Raw genomic sequence first — 20,885 nt, forward strand, 5'->3', positions numbered from 1 at the left:
AAAAATAGAAACTATTCTGTGCTCTGTCAAACACCCAGTTGAAAAAAGTAGAAGCTGCTTGTAGCCACCTACAGTCTTGGGAGTGTTTTACTTTTAAACAGCTCAAAAAAGCAACACAAGCAGAGGAGTATGAAGCTGAGAAGCAATGTGAAGAGACAGTTAGCTTCTCTCTAATACGGAGCAGCCCTGTGCTAAAATATTTGATGGTGTATCACTGTGAGAATCATGGTCACTCACATTAGCAGAGTCCAGTACCCTGTGTTTCACTTTAGTAGCATGTGAGGAGTCATTGCACGTGTCAGAAGACTGAAGGAAGGGTTTAACGTGCACTGGAAGCTGTTAAGCTGGCCAAAGTAGTGTTGTTTTTCTTTTTTTTTTTTTTTTTTTTTTTTTTTTTTTCCCCCTGGAAGGTGTTTTCATCTCTTATCTATTAAGCAGTGGAAACACCTCCTTTACACTTTTGCTGAACTCGCTCAGGAGAGTTTCTCATCCATGCATGTTGCAATTTTGTGACTGCGTAAAAGCTGCAACTCTGTATCAGTGCTCTTTCTCTCTTCAGTTTCAGAAACTTCTCATTATTGTTTCCCTTTCTGTCAAGTTACTGTTATATCACTTGCAAAGGGTTCTTTCTATTTTTGCTGCTGTCTCCCACTATATTCCCTGGCATTGTAGGTGCTTGGGAAGGGGTGCCGGTCCTTACGTGCAGTCTCTCTGATCATGGTTATATGTAGAATTATATACTATATAATTAGAAAAAACATAGAAAAAAAAATTCTAATATATAGTACATTTATAGTTTTCTAATATATAAATTGGGCATAACTGTATTGATACAAAAGGTGTATCTAGCCCAGGATTCTTCATTAAAAGCTACTAATAATCTTTCTAACCTGTTGCTTGATAACTTCCTTTGCAGCCCCATATTGTTACTGAAAATAATGAAAATAGTTTGTGCCCTTGGTTGTCTATTCCAGGCTGATGAAACCTATTCTGTATACTGAAAATTCTCATGCATATCCACATATTCTTAGGGTATGTTCTACTGTATCTTTTTTGAGATAAGCCAGGAACTGCATGCAGTATCAAGATATGTGTATGCAATGAAATAACTTTCTGTTCTCTGTTCCTAGCACTGTTTTGTGCCTTTGACTTGAGTTGCCATTTTAATAAAATCAAGAATTGAGTAATATGGCTAGATGAATATCAGTTTTGAAATGTCAGCATATTCAGTTATGAGTTACTAATTAAATACAATAAATTAAAACAGAGGAGTATGTCAAAGTGAAGTCCTCAAAATTGTGCCCTAGATAAGTAGGAAGCAACACTGGAAACACAGAAGTAGAACTACCTGCACATGTAAAGTTGCTGAAAATGAAAAGTGCTTCTCCTTCAATTTTTTTTTTTTAATTATAAGCTACTGCAATATTAATCATGAAGTCAAGGTCTGGTAACATTGTTTAAATTTGTTTAAATGTGAAAATTCTAACCATACAGTTTCTAAAGTAAGTCCTGAGCAGGGACACTAAAAAGCTTATTTCTTAAAATGATCTTTTGCTAAGTGATTTCCTCTTTCTGCACATTGACTCCATGCTCAGATTAAAAGGGTTTATACTCTTCCAAAAGTTTAATTGGTTTGAGGGAGCTTTTCTAGGTACAGATTTTACAGTTAATATTCCGGGTGATTTGGAATTAAATTTCAACTATGACAATGTTGTATTAAAAAAAAAAAAGTTTGGAGGATGATCTTTTACGTGACAATAAATACTTATATATGAACTCTTATTTTCTACAAGTGCCTAATATTTTTTGGAACTAAAACAACATCAATGTTAAATGCCCAGGCATAACTTCATAACAAGTTGTGTCTGCGTCTTCTGTTAAAAAAGTTGCTTCCTGTTTGTGGGAAGACTGCTGCAGAGTGTGAATCCTGCTGTTTGTGATTCCATAATAAATGCTTACGTGGCTTATGAACCAGTTCTGAGTTTTTGTTTACTCTATGTAATTTTGATCTGTCAAAATATATAGTAACCACAAGGATTAGATGAAGACAGACTATGCTTCTATTTACTTGAGTATACACAACAGATAAAAATCAATATAAATATTACTACATAAACTTTTATCAGTAGACTTTAAATATATTTAACTTTCCTTGTGCAAAGGAAAGTACATTGGTCAATTTAGTTTCCTGAAAGCTATAGGTGTGTCTGACAGGCATATCAGAGTTTCCTTATTGCGTGTAAGAGCTGGTGGGTGCTCAGTTTGTTCTGTGTAGACGTTCACCACAGCTCTTAATGTTGGAGAGCAAACATATTTGTGTGTGAAATACCTAGTTACATGCAAAAATTATTCTTGAACATTCTTTGCCAGTAAACTCTAAAAAACTTTTTGTCTGTTTTGCAGCAGAAGTCATTGCTGTTGATATCAGTATGCACAATCATTCTACATTTGGACATATTTTAATCGTTCAATTGCTTAATTTTGCAACCTAAGTAAATACTAAGAATTCTGGTATTAGTTATTTAATTAACCAGGCTGTTGTTTTCATTTTTCAAAGGAAAATTTCAAAACATTTCTGTTAAAAAAAACAGTAGTCATGCACTGACATTAAGAAATTTAACTCTGAACCTGCAAGTAGGATGTGTAAAGTGTGAAGGGAATGCTAGAGATGCTGGAGGACGTCCCTTTTGATGTAAGCTTGGCAAGCTTAAGAGTTCCGTTCTCCTGAGTTTCCTGAAAATCAGGATGAATTAGTAGTTTCAGAAACCCAGTTCTGTTTCAGTTGTGATGGAAAGTGCTAGGTAGCTTATGCAAAGGAGTTGTGATCAGAATCTAGGGGAAGGGGGGGAATCTTTAGTGGTCTTTCTTCCTCCCACCAAATCTAGCTTTCAGTTTCTGGCTTAGTTCTGTCTTGTCATGTCATGTCCCCACCCACCCTTCCCCAGATAACAGCATAGGGGCAAGGTACTTAAAACACTGTAGTGGGGACACAGGATACACATTGGTGTTTTTTTATAGGTGAATGTAATTTGTTTGGGGAGGATTCTTGTGGGGTTTTTTCTTTTTTCTTTTTTTCTCTCCACCCTTTCATAACTGTATTTGAAAGCTCCAAATGAAGATATGTGTTTCATTAATGCTGCTGTCAAAATTCATGGCTGGCAGAATTAAGACCCTTTGTAGGAAGCAGATATGTATTTAGGCATACTTGGCTTTTTGATGCATCTTTAGTTTTCCTCTTTACCGTCATAAGGAACTGATATTTGAAATACCCAAACAGTGCTAAGATGATTGTACTCCTGTAGTACAAACTACAGTTTTATAGCCTGTAATTACATAGGTTGAAAGAGATCTTTGTAGGCCATCTAGGCCAGTCTTCTGCTCAGAACAAGCCCAGTTAAGGCGGGTTGCTCAGGGCCTTGTCCAATTGAGTTTTGAGCGTCTTCAGTGATATTTCAGTCTCTCTGAAATGTGTTTTCTGGATTCTTCTAGAAGCCTCAGTTAACTTCATTTCTTCTGACTGAAGAAAGTATTGTTACATAAACAATGAAATTGGTTTATTCCTGCTAAGTGCCATTTCTGTGGTTAGTAATGAAAGCCAGATCTCTCATTTCCTTTCTTAGTTTCTCAACAAACTGGGCAAGGAGCCTCAAGCTTTAGTAGACTTTGAGACACACTATTTTCTTAATTTTTTTTTTTTCTACATACATTGTTTGTCATTTTAACATTAGGCTTATAGACTTCAGCTTAAGCAAATTCAAATTCTACCTTTGAATACCTGCTAACTCATGAATCCATATTCCCCAGTCTTAGAATAATCATGTAATTTATATAGTACTTACGTGACTCTTTTGAAGATTAAAGCAAGATAGAAAACAAGTATATTCTTAGTGATTACACTGAAGACCAATGATATTCTTAGGTTATGTAGATATTCAGTACTGAAATATCACAACAGAAACTGGCAGCTTCAGTTTGCTAATAAACAACTATTATATACTGTTTCCATGGTTTTGGTTATCTTTTTACTTCTCAAAGCAGGATTGCTAAAACAGGAATGAGGAAAATGTGGTACAAGTGGGTTTATTTTCTAAACTATTTTGTTCAAACACTTGTAAGCAGCTCTTCAATGTCTTTGGAAGCTTGATACTGACAGAGTAGTAAAATGAAGGACGATGCTTTCAGATGTGGATCATTCAAGTTTAGTGTTAGCACATCAATGTTTCTTTTTAATATAATTTCTGAGTATCTGCATTTGATTAGTCCCAGTAAAGATGGCAAGACTAATGCTAATGAGAAATACAGTTTTTGTAGCATTACAAATATACCTGAATGGGAGATGTACAGGCTTGGAATATTCTGAGGACTAAACATTTTTTTATGGTATGCCCACGCAAAGTGTTCTAGTATAACATCAAATAGGATGGGAGCTAATGAACTTATGCAGCTGCTGAATAATTACTTGTTGAGCCACAGTCACAGACAATAACAACACTCTGAGAGATTTAGACAGTCTTTTTTCTACTTAGCTTTGAGTTTCTGTGACTCTAGTTCTGGAAGCCCTGGTTGTTGTTCATCTGCAGGAGGTGAGAGGTTCCCTCCACTAAATGCATTAAAGCTATATAATAATATTGCAGGGCTCTGGAAGTTGATCCCAGCATGCCTGGAGTCCATGGTGGGTATAGTGTAGATGAGGTGTTAGACTGCTTTGGCAAGCTGACTTGTTCTTAGTTTTGGATTCATACTTTTCTTTCTATGCTATGCTGGAATCTCCATTCCTGGTAGAAAGTGGGCAACTCATGCTCATAGGCGCTTAAGGCATTAGATGTTCATAGTCTGACTTAAGGTTGGTTGGTTTGTTTGTTTATTATTGTTGGGGGTTTTTTTGGACAAATTTTACTATTTCACATATGCATCTTTGCTTTACAGTTAATCTTAAATGGTTGGCAGCTTAAATTTAACTTTCCTTCTTCCTCCTTGGGGAGATGGGGAAATACATACATTTACTGACTGATTCTTTTCAATTATTTTGACTTTTCAGCATCTGGAATATCTTTGTGCAACAGAACTTAATTTCTGAAATTTTATATTCTGTCTCCTGTTCCTTGAATGCTGTGGTACAAATAATGCCCATCATTTACTATGGTTGATTGTAAATTTAAAGGTGTTTGAAGACCAATGTCCTTGTGGGAGAAGATGACATGTTAGTAAAGTCTTGTCTGTGTTGCCGATAGCACTCTTGGAACTCCACCAGATAGAATGCAAATATGATAGTTTTTTCTTTATAGGACCCTGCTCAAGGAGGGAGACTTGGCTTTCTGTTTGAAATGGGAGAAGAAGAAAGAAGGGATATTTGTGTAACAGAAGAATAATTGGTAGGACAGGTGGGCATAAGGTGGTTTTGGAGGGTTACGCTAAGTAAGAACATTTGCCTGTCTGTGTTTCTTAAGTACCAATGGCCTGTCAAATTAATTAATTATATTTCACACAGCAGTTATTAAACTGAGGGTTCTTTTTAATGCTGTTATTGTTCAGTATAAATTTTAACCATTACAGGATTTGAATTATAAGGTAACTGAGTGTTTTATGGACATGGAAAACTTCTGCCTCCTGGAATCACCACATGCAGGTGTTTCTGCAGTGTTTGAGACTTTTTTTTTTTCTTCTCCAGAATCATCTTGCATCCAACAGGCTAATAAATTTTACCTATATATGTGTGTTGATCTCAGATTTGTGTTTAGATTGGCTAAAAGTCTATCTTTAGGATCAGGTCTGAACACTTTTAATTTTATGCATTCATTGACTTCTGTAGGATTAATTACATAGTCACTGTTGTGCTTAGATGGTTTTTAGCTTAGACTCAGGATTACTAGAAAAACTGGCTAGGAAAGTCTGTATGTATTATGAGTTCAGAGAGCAGATCTGGGGTTTGGGGGTGGTGGTGGTTCTTTTCCATCTAGTTTTTAAATATAATTTTGGAAACCCCAACACCAGTATCATGGATCAGCATATTTTTGTGAAAAATCTTATAACATCAATATGAGGATCAAGTGTAAATTTCCTAACTAAGCCTTGTATTTGAAATTCAACATGTAGTGCATGCAAAGTGTGAATATAAAAATGATTGTACTGGATCAAATAAAAAGCCAGTCTGTTCTAGCAGCATGCCTCTGATAGTAAGCAGTAATGAATGCTTAGGGAAAAGTGCAAAAACAAGGCAAACATGATGTTAATACTATTTGACTACTTTACTGCACACTGCTGCAACCTGACAGCTTGAGCTTTTTGTTTTTCCTTTTGACTGTGGCTTAAATTAATAAAAGATACCACCTTACTTCTAATAGCTTCCCCTCCAAACTCTGACTGATTTCCTAAAATTCTTTCCTTTTAACTCTCAATATATTGTCTTTTAATCATTGTCTCAGTCAGTAAAGACTTTACTCTTTCTGTTAAAAAGAAACTAAGCTGCCACCAACTTCTTCATATTTTTGTAGTTCCTCTTTTAAATTTAATCTTAGTAATGGTGTACTTCTCACTTTTATTGTCTCTGCAGAGATAGTGAATTCAAAATCACTGTGATTCATGAGCAGTTGTGGATAGCGTCTTCTATTTAGTCTTCAGATAACACCCCCAATTTAGAGTTTTCCAGTCTAAACTGGTTAAGCAAAGAATTCCTAAAATCTCACTTCTAGAGGAGTTGTCATTTTAAATCATCTGTGGTTCTGCATTTAGCAGCTTTCCTTGCTTCTTCAGTTCATTAACCCTTACAAAACCATTCTCATTTTAAGATCCAGCAATGTGCTTCCATTTTGATTGAGATGAAGTCTGTCTTGTTTCTAGAGGAATGTTCTATCCAGAAGTTTCCTCCTTTTTTCTTACATATATTCTCAGTCATTCATCGGGTTATTAGTCTTCAAAAGGTACCTAAATTGCATAAGCTTCACGTCTACATTTTATTTAGCATAATAGATGAACTAATTTTATAGATTTTTTTTTTATTATTATTATTTATTTGGCTCATTGTGAAAACATTTCTGGAGTAGAAGTCATTTTCCAGTTTGGATAAAGAATAGCATTACTTGTTTTTAAAAAGCTTCACATCATTTGATGTGTGAATATTGTGGAAAACTATACACTTGAATCTTTTTCTTTAGAAAAATCGGCACCCCTGGGGCTATTCTAATACTGTTTTGCAATTAATGAAAAACTGCTTGGAAGAGAAGTCCTACTATCTTCCAACTCTTTATTTACCTTTTTATTTTATTATTGACAGGTAATGGTAGCATTTCCTATTTCAATAGGACTTCTGTCTTTCATAATGGAAAAGTGGAAGGGAATTGTTTTCAGCAGTAATATATACCAGTTACACAATATTTGCCTATTTTCTTCTAATGTGAAATTGTGTTGGTTTTGTGCAAGGGTGCACTAGGGGACTTCAGCCAGACTGTGTTAATGTGATTTTTGTTAGACCAGGCTCTACAGAAACCACAGCTGGTTTTGTACTGCCTATGGAATATTACAATGCTGGTCTACTGATGACCCAGAGCAGAGAGTTGGTGCACAGTATAGTTGTTGTCTGGCCCACCTTTGGGTTTTATTTCTGCAAAAGAAACATTTTTACAAAAAACCCAAAAGTTGTTGTTTAATCTCTGTCTTTCCAAGATGTGTGGTTGGAGTATGGCTGGATGCACGTACAATAACAGAATTTTCATGGTGCTCTGGAATGTTGCAGTTCAGATATAACCTACGGTACTGCTCTTTGGATCAGTGGCAGTAGGGTGGGATTCTGTCATTTGTATTTTGTGGACTAGATCTTTATACTAGCCTTCAGTTGTCTTTCCAGCTGCTGATAAAACAAAATCAGGAAGAGACTTAGAGCTGATTTCTTCAGAATGGGATTGTATCAAAGACTGAGTGTTCATCATGTGGTGGAGGTTGTAAAATTGTGTTGGCAATAAAACTGTGTGCATCTTTTCTGCACACAGTTATCCCACTCTGCTGAATATTAGAATAAGAGAGCCTTTGTTTAACCTAAAGAGGGTTTTGCAGAAAATTCTTTCATTCGAAAGCTGCCGTTTTATTACAATGTTTTGAAAATTGATGTGGTGGAAAACAGAAAACAAAACTCAATATTGTGAAAACTTTCTCAAGCTATGCTAGATTTCTTAAATAAGCTTTTTAATTTTAGTTGGGATGTTTAGTTTTAGTGAACTTTATTCCATTTTTTCATTCAATTCGTTAAGAATGCCAGTCCTACAACATAAATCTTTCTCTTTCTGCTTCTTGCAGCTGGAGTTTGCAGAATTCAGCGTCAGCAGTAGATGCCCTGATCTCTAAAGGAAGGTTTTGTGATACTTTAGCTTGAGAATATTTCTTAGAAATGATGGAACAATGGAGTGACAGCCAGTTAGCTCACAAAGTTCACATTTTCTAGACTTCAGGAAGCAAAAATAATGCCACCGGAAGGTGATGTTTTGTTGTACCAGTCCATTTCATTTGATGGGCATCTGCAGCACGCTGTGTGGATGGCCCTCCCCACTGCTAGGCATACTGATGACTTGCATTCACCCTGTTGCATACCAGCATCACGTGTTCTTCTCTGCAAAGCTATCTTCTACCCTTTTGTCCTCCAGCCCACACTAGCGTGAGGAGTTGTTCTGCCACACATGCACATCTTTGCATTAGCTTTTATTAAACTGGATGGGGTGTCTGCCAGTCAAGGTCACTCTGGCTGGCATCCCATCTCTCCAGCACATGAGTTGCCTCTTTGTTCCCTCCAACTTGGTGTTGTCCATGCACTTCCCAAGGGCACATTCTAGCCTGTTTTCCAGGTTGTTGATGTAGATACTAAACTATATGGTTTCTAGTGTTGGCCCCAAGTGCTGCTTATAGCTGGTTTGCCAGTTGTACTTCAGGCTGTTGAGTTCTGTTCTTTGAACCTGGTGGTGACTTTGAGCCACTTTTCTAGCCCCTTTCTAGTCTGGTTTTTTCAGTCTAGTGTAGAATAAACTGTATGTTTGTTCCAGTGATAATGTGATGGGAGCTAAGCAAGAAATGCAGTTATTTTCAAGCAAGTGTTAAAAACTGAGAACTAAAGCCTGAAATAGCAAGGGATCTGTATTGCTGTTTTGTTAAAAGAGTTTGTTCAGCGTTTCTGAGAAACCACATCCTTTTGAAATATCTTGGGTTGGGAACCAGAATTACTTTCAAAAAGTAGACAGCTGTTCTGTGAGTATCTCTTTCTTCCAAGATAGTTTCATGGACTTCCCATGACAGAGGTTTTGGTAGTTAACTGATAATTTCCAGGATTCTTGGGTCACATCCCACTTAAGTTTTCTGATCTTTTTAAAGGTTTCATATAGTCAGAAATGGTATGCAATTTTTGTAGTGCACTGGTTTTTTGTATCTTCTGCATGCAGGCTTGCATAACGCAGTCATGCGTTGTCAAAATAACTCTAGTTCAAGTATTAGGTTCCCATTGTCAAAGATAACTCCTCTTAGGCTAGGCTAAATTGCATCCTTATTTTTATAGCTAAACGCATTTGGCATTGGATTTTGTGACTTTATTCTCTTTTTAGCTAAGTTATAAATGTGTAAGTAGAGAATGTCTCAATTACTGTGCTTGCAATAAAGAATATTTTTAGATGAGAATTGTAGTTCTTTAAAAACAATAAATATGTAAGGTTTTTTTGCAAACTTGCAGATATTTTGTGCAATGAAATTAGATTCTAATGTAGCTGTCAAACATGAAAAGTAATGTTTTCTGGGTTTGTACCTTGATGTACTGCTGTACCTAGAATTGGAGGGAAAAAAACCAAAAGTTGCACACAACAAAGACTGATAGAGGAGGGACAATTGTAATGGATATTCGGTTGCATCGTAAATGTTCTTAATTATGTAGTGGGTAATATATTCTTGAATTCCTATAATTTTTCTGTTTTATGTTATAACTGCATATCAAACAATAATATTTTAGTATTTTAAGTCTTTTTTGTGTATTAATTATATGCAGTAGCATCTGGTAAAACTGAATTATTTTACACTTCTTGCAACACCCTAATTTTTAGGAGCATGACAAGAATAACAGTGGGTACTTATATCTCCTCTTACTTCAGGGAAGCCATTGACTAAAAAAAGACATTCTTTTTTCTTTTGTTTCTAGATCTTTCAAAGAACAGATTTACTGAAATTCCTCCTGATGTCTGGCTGTTTGCACCACTGGAAACTTTAAATCTATATCACAACTGCATCAAATCCATTCCAGAATCTATTAAAAACCTACAAATGCTTACCTATCTTAACATTAGGTGAGTAATGCTTGTTATTTTTGGTCTTTATATAACTTACCTCATTGGAGAGGTGGCATTCTACTTCATCAGGTCATTGAGGGCCCTTGTGCCCTCATTTTTGCCCAGATAGATAAAATTATTGTTGTTTGTTTGCCTTATCCTTGGCCTAAGTCCAGTGGTTGTTGCTTCTTTTCTGGGAAGGAATTGACTGCATTATGAAATTTCAGTCAGTAAACTATGGTATCTGAGGATAAGGAGAGATTACAGAGTTTTTTGTTTTTAATGTTATGCAGACAGACAACATTTAGAAACTACACATGTAAAAACTTGCTGCTCTGGGGAGTAGATTATTCTGGCCAGAAGGCCCTACTCATTTTGCACATATTTACATCCATTGCTGTATTGCTGCTCTTAAACTTGGAAAAAATGTGGTTGGATCTTCTCAGAAGAACAGAAGGCTAATATGAGCTCTAGGAGGAGAGGGAATCTAGAACCACCCTCCTATAAAAAGCTGAGACCCTGTTTTCAACAATAGTCCTTGTTTGTTATATTGACTGCATCAAGTCCAAAACAGTCTTCTCAGCTAAGAGCTATTTATTTAGCATGGCAGATTTGGTTCCAGAATTTATTTTGGAAAAAAATTTGTCAATTGATCCTTGGAAAAGAAAAAAGTAAAAAAAAAAACAAACCCCAAACAAACAACCCCCCCAGAAACCCCCACCTATATCCAGAAATCTGCAAATATCAGTGCTTATATATATTGATAACTTCAGTGTAGTCTGTTCTGTGGCAGTTCTAAAGAGGATTAATGATACGATAAAGCTCAGTGTTTTCTGAAAGAAATTTGACCTAACTTTATTCACAGAGCAGCAACAGCTCATTTCTCTTTTTATGGTAATTGAAGTGTTGAACACAGTTCTTTACACAGAAATAAAGTAGCATGTAGTTCTAACTGGGCATTGCATGTTATTTCAAGAGTTGACTCTTCTGATAATCATTTGCCTTACTCTGCTTTGTCTTCATTTTTGTGCTAATGTCTGAGGACTGTTTTCACAATGCATGAACATGTGGACTACAGTAGCTGAAGAACAGGCTAAAATCCTGGCTTACGAGTTTCAGTATTTTGTTACAGAAGAAAACCACATGATCTCAAATTCTAATTTTGGATTGAGATGACTGAAGAAATGTATTGTGCAATTCATAGTAAAGTAGGCACCTCTTTAAAAAACAAAAAACCCGAGGAAATTGAAGTGATGCAGAGAATGACTGATTCATTGCCACATTTTTATAATCAATTTAAAAAGTCTGCTTGGACATTATATTTTAGCTTCTCATGCTCTCCATCCAAAAAAGCCTGCCATATCTGCCTGAAATACAACATTAAAAAAAAAGAGAGTTACTGCATACCTACATCAAAAACTTATTTCTATTCTTCAATTAGAATTAACAGAATAAATACATTATTTTTATAAAGATCCTGATAGAAGTTTACTTTCATTTTATGGTGTTGTATTGGGTCTGGCTGAGATGGAGTTAATTTTCCCCATAGCTGCCCTCATAGTGCTGGGCTTTCTATTGGTAGCCAGAAAGGGTTGATCACACAGCAGTGTCTTGGCTACTGCTGAGCAGTGCTCACACAGCATCAAAGCTGGCTCTCCAACATTCCCCCATACCACCAGTGGTGTTAAAATTGCAGTACTACTTTGAACCTGAAATGTTGCAAGGACATAGATTTATTTTTGTTGGTTTTGCAGCACTGTAAACGGTAGTCATGGAGAAAAATAATATAAAAAGCTTTGTTTTAAATGTGAAAACAGTGCTCTGATACATACCAATTAAACAGTAAAGCTGGTTTTTTTCTTAATTTAGTGTGAACAGAAATGTCAACACTTGAAAGTTTGAGGGGAAAAAAAAAATAGAACTTCTATCCTCCACACAGTTCTACTTAAAGCAACAGCAATTACTGAAATTTTTTTACTTTTATGTATGAAAGGAATAATTGCTTTCATACCACACCTGAACAAGTTGGTTTTCTGATGGCTTTTTTAAATGTACAAGTATGTTATTAGAAAACTTCTATGCATTTCTAGCAGTGGCAGTCTACAATTGGTAGTTTTTCCAATATGGATTTAAATCAAATTGTCAGTAACAGTATATTTCTTGTGTACAAAGCAGACATATGTGCATGCAGTTAGAAAATGATATACACACAAGAAATCAATTTTAATTAAAACTTACCTTTCTAGACTAATGCTGAGCAAAGTAATAGATGTTAAGAGCTTGTTGTGGTGGCTCAGGAGTGACAAGACCACATGTGACATGGGAAGCAATGGCCTTGTATAAAGTTCTGGTTTGCTGAGAACATTAACTTTATATTGGTAGACTGTCAGATCAGGTTGTCCTTCTGAAGGTATCAGAAAGCAGAATAAAAGCAAAAGCAAACATCAAACATATTTCTTCTAACAGATTTCTCTGTACATTTTAGTGTTAGATTCAGTTATAGTACGTACTCATTTCATCAAGCGAGATGGGGACCTACAATTCACATATCTGCGAGAAGCTTTATCTGGTAAGGAATTCATGATGGAGATGGTAGCTTAAATTTAGATTAAATTGTAATAGGTGGAGAATGTCTTCTGGAATAGAAAAAAAGTTGTACAATGTGCATCTACGACTCCCCATCAGGCTTAAAAAGATGATTGTAATCAAGCCTTGCTTGTTCATTTTTCTTTCTTTCAAGTCGAAATCTTTTATCAACATTGCCAAAATACCTGTTTGATCTTCCACTTAAAGTTCTGGTTGTCAGTAATAATAAGCTGGTCTCCATTCCAGAAGAAATTGGAAAGTTGAGAGATCTAATGGAGTTGGTAAGTACAATTGTGAACCATTTTACTAAGGAAGATTATAAACTATAAGCAGTTTATTTAGACTCTAAGAAAAATATAAATTAATAATTTTTAAAATATAGAACTACAAAATATAAATTCAGTTACTGATTTTTCTTAATGTTTGAGATGAAATTAGAGGTGTAATGTATTGTAGTTTCAAAAACAAGTTTAAAAACAAATCAGTATGTTGGATTAACTAAAGCTTAAGGATTTGTGTATAAAATTGCTCTTCAGATTATTTCATTTGATCCCTTGCTTATGTGTTGTTAAAAATGGTGAATTTTTCTGTTTACCTTCCTTAGAGTAATCATAATTCTATTTATTTTTATGTGTTATCAGGAATTGTATTTTCAGCTGAAGAGTTCATCTTTATTTACTCTGTACTCTTATACATGTTATGCCATTCGGTCATTGTCTTGTTCTGTGGTTTGGGGTTTTTTTTTCCCCCCCATTTCTATGATTCCTTTCTTTTGATTGGGGTAAACAGAATGATGTGTGGTATTCACGTGATTTCATCCTATGATGTACTAGAGTTTTGTGCTTTGTCCTGTGTTACTTTCTCTATATTACTTGATATTCTGGGCTTTTCTGACCATTACTCCCTGTGTTTTGGAGAACTATGCACTGGTGAACTGGTTCACCAAGCCGGCATTTGGACTAGGTCTGATTTTTTTTATTTTTTTTTTTCAGTATTATTTGTTTGGTCTTTGCAAGCAATCCTTACCCTGTTTCCAGAGTAGTTGTGTATGCCCTTGAGATTTCTTTTAACATGGCTTAATTCCTGAGCTATAAATCAAGATTCTTTTTTAATTTACAAGTAATGTGAGAGTCAGGCTTTTCTAGTGTCCTCTACTCTTTGCTGAGAAATCTTTATGCTCATTTCATTGTCATAGGATTCCAAGGTGGGATGACTGCTTTTGTTTACAAGAAGTGAATGTTTTTCAGACTTGCAGTTGTGGTATTTTTGGCTTATTTTCAAAACTGTCAAACCTAGAATGCATGCTTGATGACATGGATTAAGAACATACTAGAGAGTTTCATTTCAGTACCTGTGTTATACCTGTTAGAGCATAAGTAATATATATTTAAAAAAAAAAAAGTTGACAACTAAGCCATGTGCTAAAAGGTGCTTTTAGGAAGGGAATCCCATCTTAAATTTGGTGATGTGGACAGAAAAGAACTTGCCATAGATACACAACAGTTGACCCTAAGCAAGCCTGTGCTTCCTGAGACATCCAGCTATGTGCAGACATCGTGGCTGCCAAAAGTAAATGAGCAGTGCCTAAGCTGAAGTTCTGGAAGCGTGTAGTGGAGAAGGAGGCTGGATTTGTCTGGTTAAGGCCTGACTTCTGGTTACTGACTTGGCTTGCTTTTAAAATCAGCTTCCAGTTTTTTGTAAGATAGATGGATATCTATCTTTGTCTAGCCTAGGAAACTAGTCTCTGAAGTCAGTTTTATTGAATCAGAAACAAAAGAAAGGTTAGAAATGGTCATATCAATGTGATTGTTGACTCAGTCTGGACTACATAAATAAGTGTTAAATTAGTGGCAGAAATAGTAGTCTGTGTTCACCTGGTGCAGCTTTGTCACCCTCTAGTGCTTGTATCCAAAAAGTTGGTGTGCCTGCTATTGATCTTTGTCATTTTTAGCTGCATGGATTGGTTCAAGGTTTTTAAAGGAAGAATTTTTATAAAAGGAGCAGAAGGCAAATTGTTTGCCAGCAGTAGCACAAGAAGTTTTTAACTGATACAGGAACTGCACCAGGAACTCCTTATTCCTAGGCTATAGTTTTAATCTGAAAACCAGTCTTTCATCATTCATTGGTTTAACTTTTTGAATTGAGTTTCTGAAACATGAATCACTAAATACTGAAGAAACAGTGAGATCTGTTATGGTACTTCCCTTTGTGGAAAAAACAAGAAAGATGGGATGATTTTTTTTATAGTATGCTTTATAGTAGTAGCAATTTAGTAGCAATATAGGTAGCAGTTTTCCTTTTTCTAATTTCATTTAAGATGTTCATTTAATTTATTAATTATATCTTCTTTAGGATATTAGCTGCAATGAACTTCAGGTTCTTCCCCAGCAGATAGGAAAATTGCAGTCACTTAGAGAATTAAACATAAGAAGAAATAATCTCCATATGTTGCCAGATGGTAAGCTATTCGTCTTCATTTCTTTGATGTAGGTAAATTAGGTAAAGTGTTAAGAAGTATCTGATTCTTTTGTTTTTGGTTTTTTTTTTTTGTTTTGTTTTGTTTCCCTTAATGCAGAATTAGGAGACCTTCCCTTGGTAAAGCTGGATTTTTCTTGTAATAAAATTACAGAAATTCCAATTTGTTACAGAAAGTTACGTCACTTACAAGTTATACTTTTGGATAACAATCCAATGCAGATACCACCAGCACAGGTTAGTATTAAAGCATTCTTGTTCAGAAATGTGCATTAGGATCTTAAGAAAGTAGAAGCTGTTCTAATTTATACCAACGAGGTTTTAATTTTTTTTAGCTGTATTTCTCCTAGTGGGAAATTGTGAGTACAAACTTGGTATAGAAATCATTTGTTGGGGTGCGTTTTCAAAAGGCATGCTATGTAATTAAAATCTTTTTGTTGTTCATTTGTTTCCCAACAGATATGTTTAAAGGGTAAAGTACATATATTTAAATTCCTCAGCATTCAGGCGTGCCTCAGAATAGATAAAAAACCAGATTCTTTGGATCTTCCGTCATTAGGTAAACGAATCCCCTCCCAACCACTCACAGATAGGTGAGTAGTGGATTTTTTGCTTTATTTTACTTAGCATTTGCAATGAAGCGATCTGTTAATTACAGATACTAGCTGTAATTTCTACTTTAATTGTTCTTTATTTAGGAGTCATAGTATTTATTTTCTAAGGTTGTTAATTGGCTCATCTAAGTTGCTATGAAAAATTTTCATTGTACTTGCTGAAGATTCAGAAATCAGAACAAAGATGCATTTTAAATTTATTTGTTGGAAAACTTAGCTATTTATTTCCCAAACAGATATGTCAAAACAGTAGATGAGAAGTTTCCATAAATGTCCTGAATGTAGAGTTAGTCTGTTGGATGGAAAGTCTGCCTCCCACATACATATCAAGGGAAACTAACTTAATCATCAGTGAAATACCATGGATTTCTTTTTTTATTAGGTTAGTCTAGGTCAAAAAGTGCAGAATATTTTATTGGACTTCGGTATTGAGTGCCTCTTGAGCAATTAAATGGGAATGCTTTTGTATTTTCCGTCATCAATTGGCCCGCCATTGGAAACCACATGGAACAGTAATCTCTTTTTGCCTATTTTCTTGAAATGTCACATGTAACTTGTGCCTCTCTGTGTTCAAGGCAGAAGGAAAGGTGAAAGTTATGAATAAAGCTTACACAGAACCATCTGAACTATCAGATTCAGTCTCTGGTCTTGGTCTCGGGCAACTGTGCCATAGGGAATAAGTCCATAGTGTAAATCTTCTAAAAACTGCGTTCCACAACTGCTCCCCAAAAGCCTCCACTGACTTTAAGGCCTACAACTGAAATGTATCGCAAAGCAACAAGGTCCAGAGTATTGCCACTGTATGTCATATTTGTAGTAGTGAGAACTTGTTTAATTAAGCTTTCCAGATAGTCTTATGATGTAAACCAAGCTCCAGTGCACAGCTGGAAAATACATTCTGCTGATGCTGCCAACTTTGTCTTCAAAAGGCATATATTTTGGGGAAATATTTCATAGATACTCAGGCAGAGTTAAACTGCTATAATAAGATAATCAATTAGGGAATGTATATTTGCTACTAGTAGAAAACCATGTCTGCCAATAGAATTCAAGGAATTGCTGTTTTTCTGAGGAAGCCTTCTTTTCTGAAGACTGTATTTTTGAATGAAATAGACCAATTCTAAAATTGCATAGATACAGACAGAGTACTGTATTTGATCGTTTCCACTTTAACTTTGCTTTGATACTTTTTCTTGAACAACTCTTGTAGGAGACCATGAATTTATTCTCTGCACATGTGCGGGCATTGAGCAAAAATTCTGTATCAGCAACTGTAGATGAGTATAGAGAATGTATTTTTAAAAGGATGTTTAGTTTCTTTTAGAAAAGTGAAACTACTGTTTCTTTCATTTGCATGTCGTTTTTTGTGTTTTTTTCTTAATGTAGCATGGAGGACTTTTATCCCAATAAAAATCATGGACCAGACTCTGGCATTGGAAGTGATAATGGGGATAAAAGGTTGTCAACAACAGAAGTGAGTATTTTTCATTGTTGAATTTATGTAATTTCTGGGTTTTAGAATTTTTTTTTCCTTTGTAGTTTGTATCATTTGAGAAATACTTATCTAAGTTGCATTTAACATTCTTTGAGCATCTGTACAGCTGTGTTTAAACCATCAGACTGCCAGTATCAGACACAAATAATTTACATATTGCTTTGACTTTTCTGGTTAAGGTTCATTCCAGTACAAATTTCATGTTTTAAAACTGGATTCTGACCTAAGGAAATGTTTGGATCTTTTAATGTGTGAAGTGCATAATCATTTTCTGCACAATGACAAAAGTTTTAAATGAATTTTGTCATTAATGAAATGAATGTACTTAAGGAAATGAAAGTTTGTTTGGACCAAACTTGAGTGTTGTATATGTTAGTAATCCTCATTGTCGTTTAAATTTTAATAAACTTATGTATGATCTGCTAGGTTTAAAGCAATGAACAAATATGCCTGCAAGTTATCTGTGTGTTTGTAGAAATCTAGATTATGGAACTGTAATTAATAACAGTGATGTCAAAGCTGAATAGTGTAGAAAAAAAGATTTTTTGAAAATTAGAGAATTATAATTTTACAAATGCAGAGTGATTGTTAGTGGGAAAACTGAAGAACAAGAAGTATTACTAGTTGTGGTTTTTCTAGGAAAATTCCAAATGATTAGAAGTAAAGCTGTGATTTTCCCCCCACCCCCACCCCCGCAGTGGTGTAATAAGGGCCAAAGTAGTTGGAGGTTTTAGATGAGAAAGTACCCAAGTACAGTTTTCTTAGTCCATTGACCAGGGCTGGACTGGACCTCTTTGAACAAAATATTGTATTTCAGTATTATATTATGTACTGAACAGTTGTCTGTCACTCCCTAAACTATGATTTCCTTAAACCCCCTTCCCACCCACCCACAAAAAAAATCTACCTGACTTGATGTTATTTTATCTGTCCTGGGAACCACCCCTCATGATAGGGTCAGCTGCACTATAATTTGTGAGTTGTTAGCAAATCATATAATAATGTAATTTATATATAAGTTCTGTATTAAATGTGTCTGTCTCTGCAGCCATCTGATGATGATACAATCAGCCTTCACTCCCAGGTATCAGAATCAACAAGGGAACAGACATTAAGGAATGACAGTCATGTAATGGGAAGTAAACTCGATCCACAGAAAGGTAATATCTGTTGTGCATCTGTCATTTTAGGCAACAGAAATACTTTTGCTTAGGTAATGTAAGAAAATTGCACAAAATGATATGATCGCATGTTGGCATTGTATTATGTACAATGTAATAATCACAAACAGACAAGGCCAGAAAGATAAAAGATTATTTCTAGCTCAAGGAGACAGGATTTCATTGTTTTATCTTTATCTGACATTTTCTGTAAGTACTTATCTCTCTCAGGAATAACATTTGGTTGAGAGAACTGCTTAATATCATCTTTTCCATTCTTCATCAATCCTCACTAGACCAGGAGGTGTATGATTACATTGATCCGAATGCAGAAGAGGGAGCTGTTCCTGAGCAAGGAGATCTACAGACTGGACCATTGCTGTCTTATATCAAGGTAGCATAGCTTGACAAAAGAAAAACTGTTCAGCACGCTTGCTTTTTTGTGAATTCAAGCCTAAGTTTATTTTTCATTCTGTGTAAGGAACGGGGAAAACATCCTGACAAATCCCAGAAAGTGGAACAGAATGAGGACTGGAGAGATGAAAAAAGGTAGGAGGTCATGATCTTTTTTGGGAAGGCTTTACTGACAGTGGGGGGTGAGGGTAGTTTTATTTTAAGCTCCTTGTGTATGGAGGAAAGAAATCTCATACTGAACACATTGAGTCCTTCTTGGACAGAAAATAAGCTTATAGGAAGCGATTCTTAGTTATGGTCCAGTAATGTAGCCATTTCTGTGTCTTGCTTTACTGAAGTCAGGCAAGTCACTAATGTTTAATTTTTCAGACTTCAGAAAGAACAGCTTCTGGCTGAAGATGATGATGAACTCAAAGAAGTGACTGACTTGAGAAAAATAGCAGCTCAGTTACTGCAGCAAGAACAAAAACACAGGTATTGTAATATTAGTTAAGAATCATAGAAACCTAGGTTGGAAGGGACCTCAAGGATCACCTGGTCCAACCTTTCTAGGTAAGAGCACAGTCTAGACAAGATGGCCCAGCACCCTGTAACTGTTGCAATAAATTTATTCTTTAACCTACATTATACCCAAAAGCTCTTGACACCTTATTTTGAGAACAGTTTTGTCCAGCTGTTTAGCAGTTAAAGTGGCAGACTCTTTCAAGATACCTGTCCTGTGTGTCTTTTCATAAAATTGCTTGTGATATACCTCCTATGGAGAGGAAGAAATGAATATAAAAGACTCTTAATTTCCTGTTTTGATGTATATTAACTTTTTTTTCAAAGCCGTATAGTTAAGTAGGCATGGTTAATGCTCGTGTAAGTAGATTATTGGTAACACGTTAAAATGACTTTGTCTTAGTTTGTATGAGTTACAGAACCTGCATACAGTTTGTGACTGGTTTTTTTTATTCAAATAGGAGGTAATTTAGGTGGTACTTCCTCCATATAAATTCCCTGTGGACTGAAGGGGAAATTTGTTCAAACGTTATGCTGTTAAATGACAGAGCATATATGTATTACAAATACATATAAAACTAAATAATTTGAAATGTGTAAGTTCATCCTGATGACCTGTCTTTCTCCACTTCATGTTTGGCATCACAACAGAATAATTCTTGAAAAGGAGATGTAGAACAAGCAGCAGATTAAGAGACTGTAATAGAACAAGTTAACAACTGTGCAAAGAAAAGAGCAGATACCTAGAGTCGCATAGGATCTGTGCAGGCTAGGGTAGGAACTGTGTTCTCTCTGGTGCCTTTACCAAGCAGGCAAATAACCTCTGAGGTACTTTGGTGAGAGTAAGCTCTTTCCTGAAAGGTAGGAACTGTAGTTAATACTAGCTCATTAACTAAAATACTTCATTACGGTAGTTTGTTATCCCACAGTAATGGATTTAACTTCATACCAGAATAAATACTGTTTTTTTCTTTTGCATTTCTGCATAATGATGAGATTCTGCGCTGCTGTTTTTCTTTTAAGATAGTTGAAATACACGTGAAGCCCTTGAAGAAATTGATATCCTGATACTATGAATTGCACAGCTTTAAAAATTCACCAGTGTTTTATACTAGTTAAAAATAATAGCAGTAGTGTGTGTGTGTAAAAGATAAAATAGGTTTTACTTACAACTCCCTGCAGTGTATTTAAGAATTGGTTGTTCACAGTGGGAAGGGAAAAGGAAGAATGAACGCTTAATGCTAATTCTTATTACCAAAAGTATTGCAAAAAAAAAGATTAAGAATGCTAATTTTTCTCATATTTCTTAATAAAGAGAGTGTGGTTTTCTTAGGTTTTATATGATGGTTATTTA

The 20,885-nt window shown here is 35.4% G+C and overlaps 1 protein-coding gene across 1 annotated transcript in view; it reads left to right on the top strand.

The window, feature by feature from the left end:
• Positions 1–10,163: 10,163 nt before the first annotated feature.
• Positions 10,164–20,885, top strand: part of LRCH2 (leucine rich repeats and calponin homology domain containing 2) — a 30,391-nt gene continuing 19,669 nt past the window's right edge. The window contains exons 1-10 of the mRNA XM_035892114.1: positions 10,164–10,304; positions 13,027–13,153; positions 15,225–15,330; positions 15,448–15,584; positions 15,807–15,940; positions 17,348–17,435; positions 18,505–18,616; positions 18,913–19,010; positions 19,098–19,165; positions 19,400–19,504. Of these exons, the coding sequence (XP_035748007.1) occupies positions 10,282–10,304; positions 13,027–13,153; positions 15,225–15,330; positions 15,448–15,584; positions 15,807–15,940; positions 17,348–17,435; positions 18,505–18,616; positions 18,913–19,010; positions 19,098–19,165; positions 19,400–19,504 (998 nt within the window). The 5' untranslated portion in view covers positions 10,164–10,281. The remainder of the gene's footprint in view (positions 10,305–13,026; positions 13,154–15,224; positions 15,331–15,447; positions 15,585–15,806; positions 15,941–17,347; positions 17,436–18,504; positions 18,617–18,912; positions 19,011–19,097; positions 19,166–19,399; positions 19,505–20,885) is intronic.

Source organism: Egretta garzetta, unplaced genomic scaffold (assembly GCF_000687185.1).
Source record: "Egretta garzetta isolate BGI_Z169 unplaced genomic scaffold, ASM68718v1 scaffold404, whole genome shotgun sequence".
Lineage (NCBI taxonomy): Eukaryota > Metazoa > Chordata > Aves > Pelecaniformes > Ardeidae > Egretta > Egretta garzetta.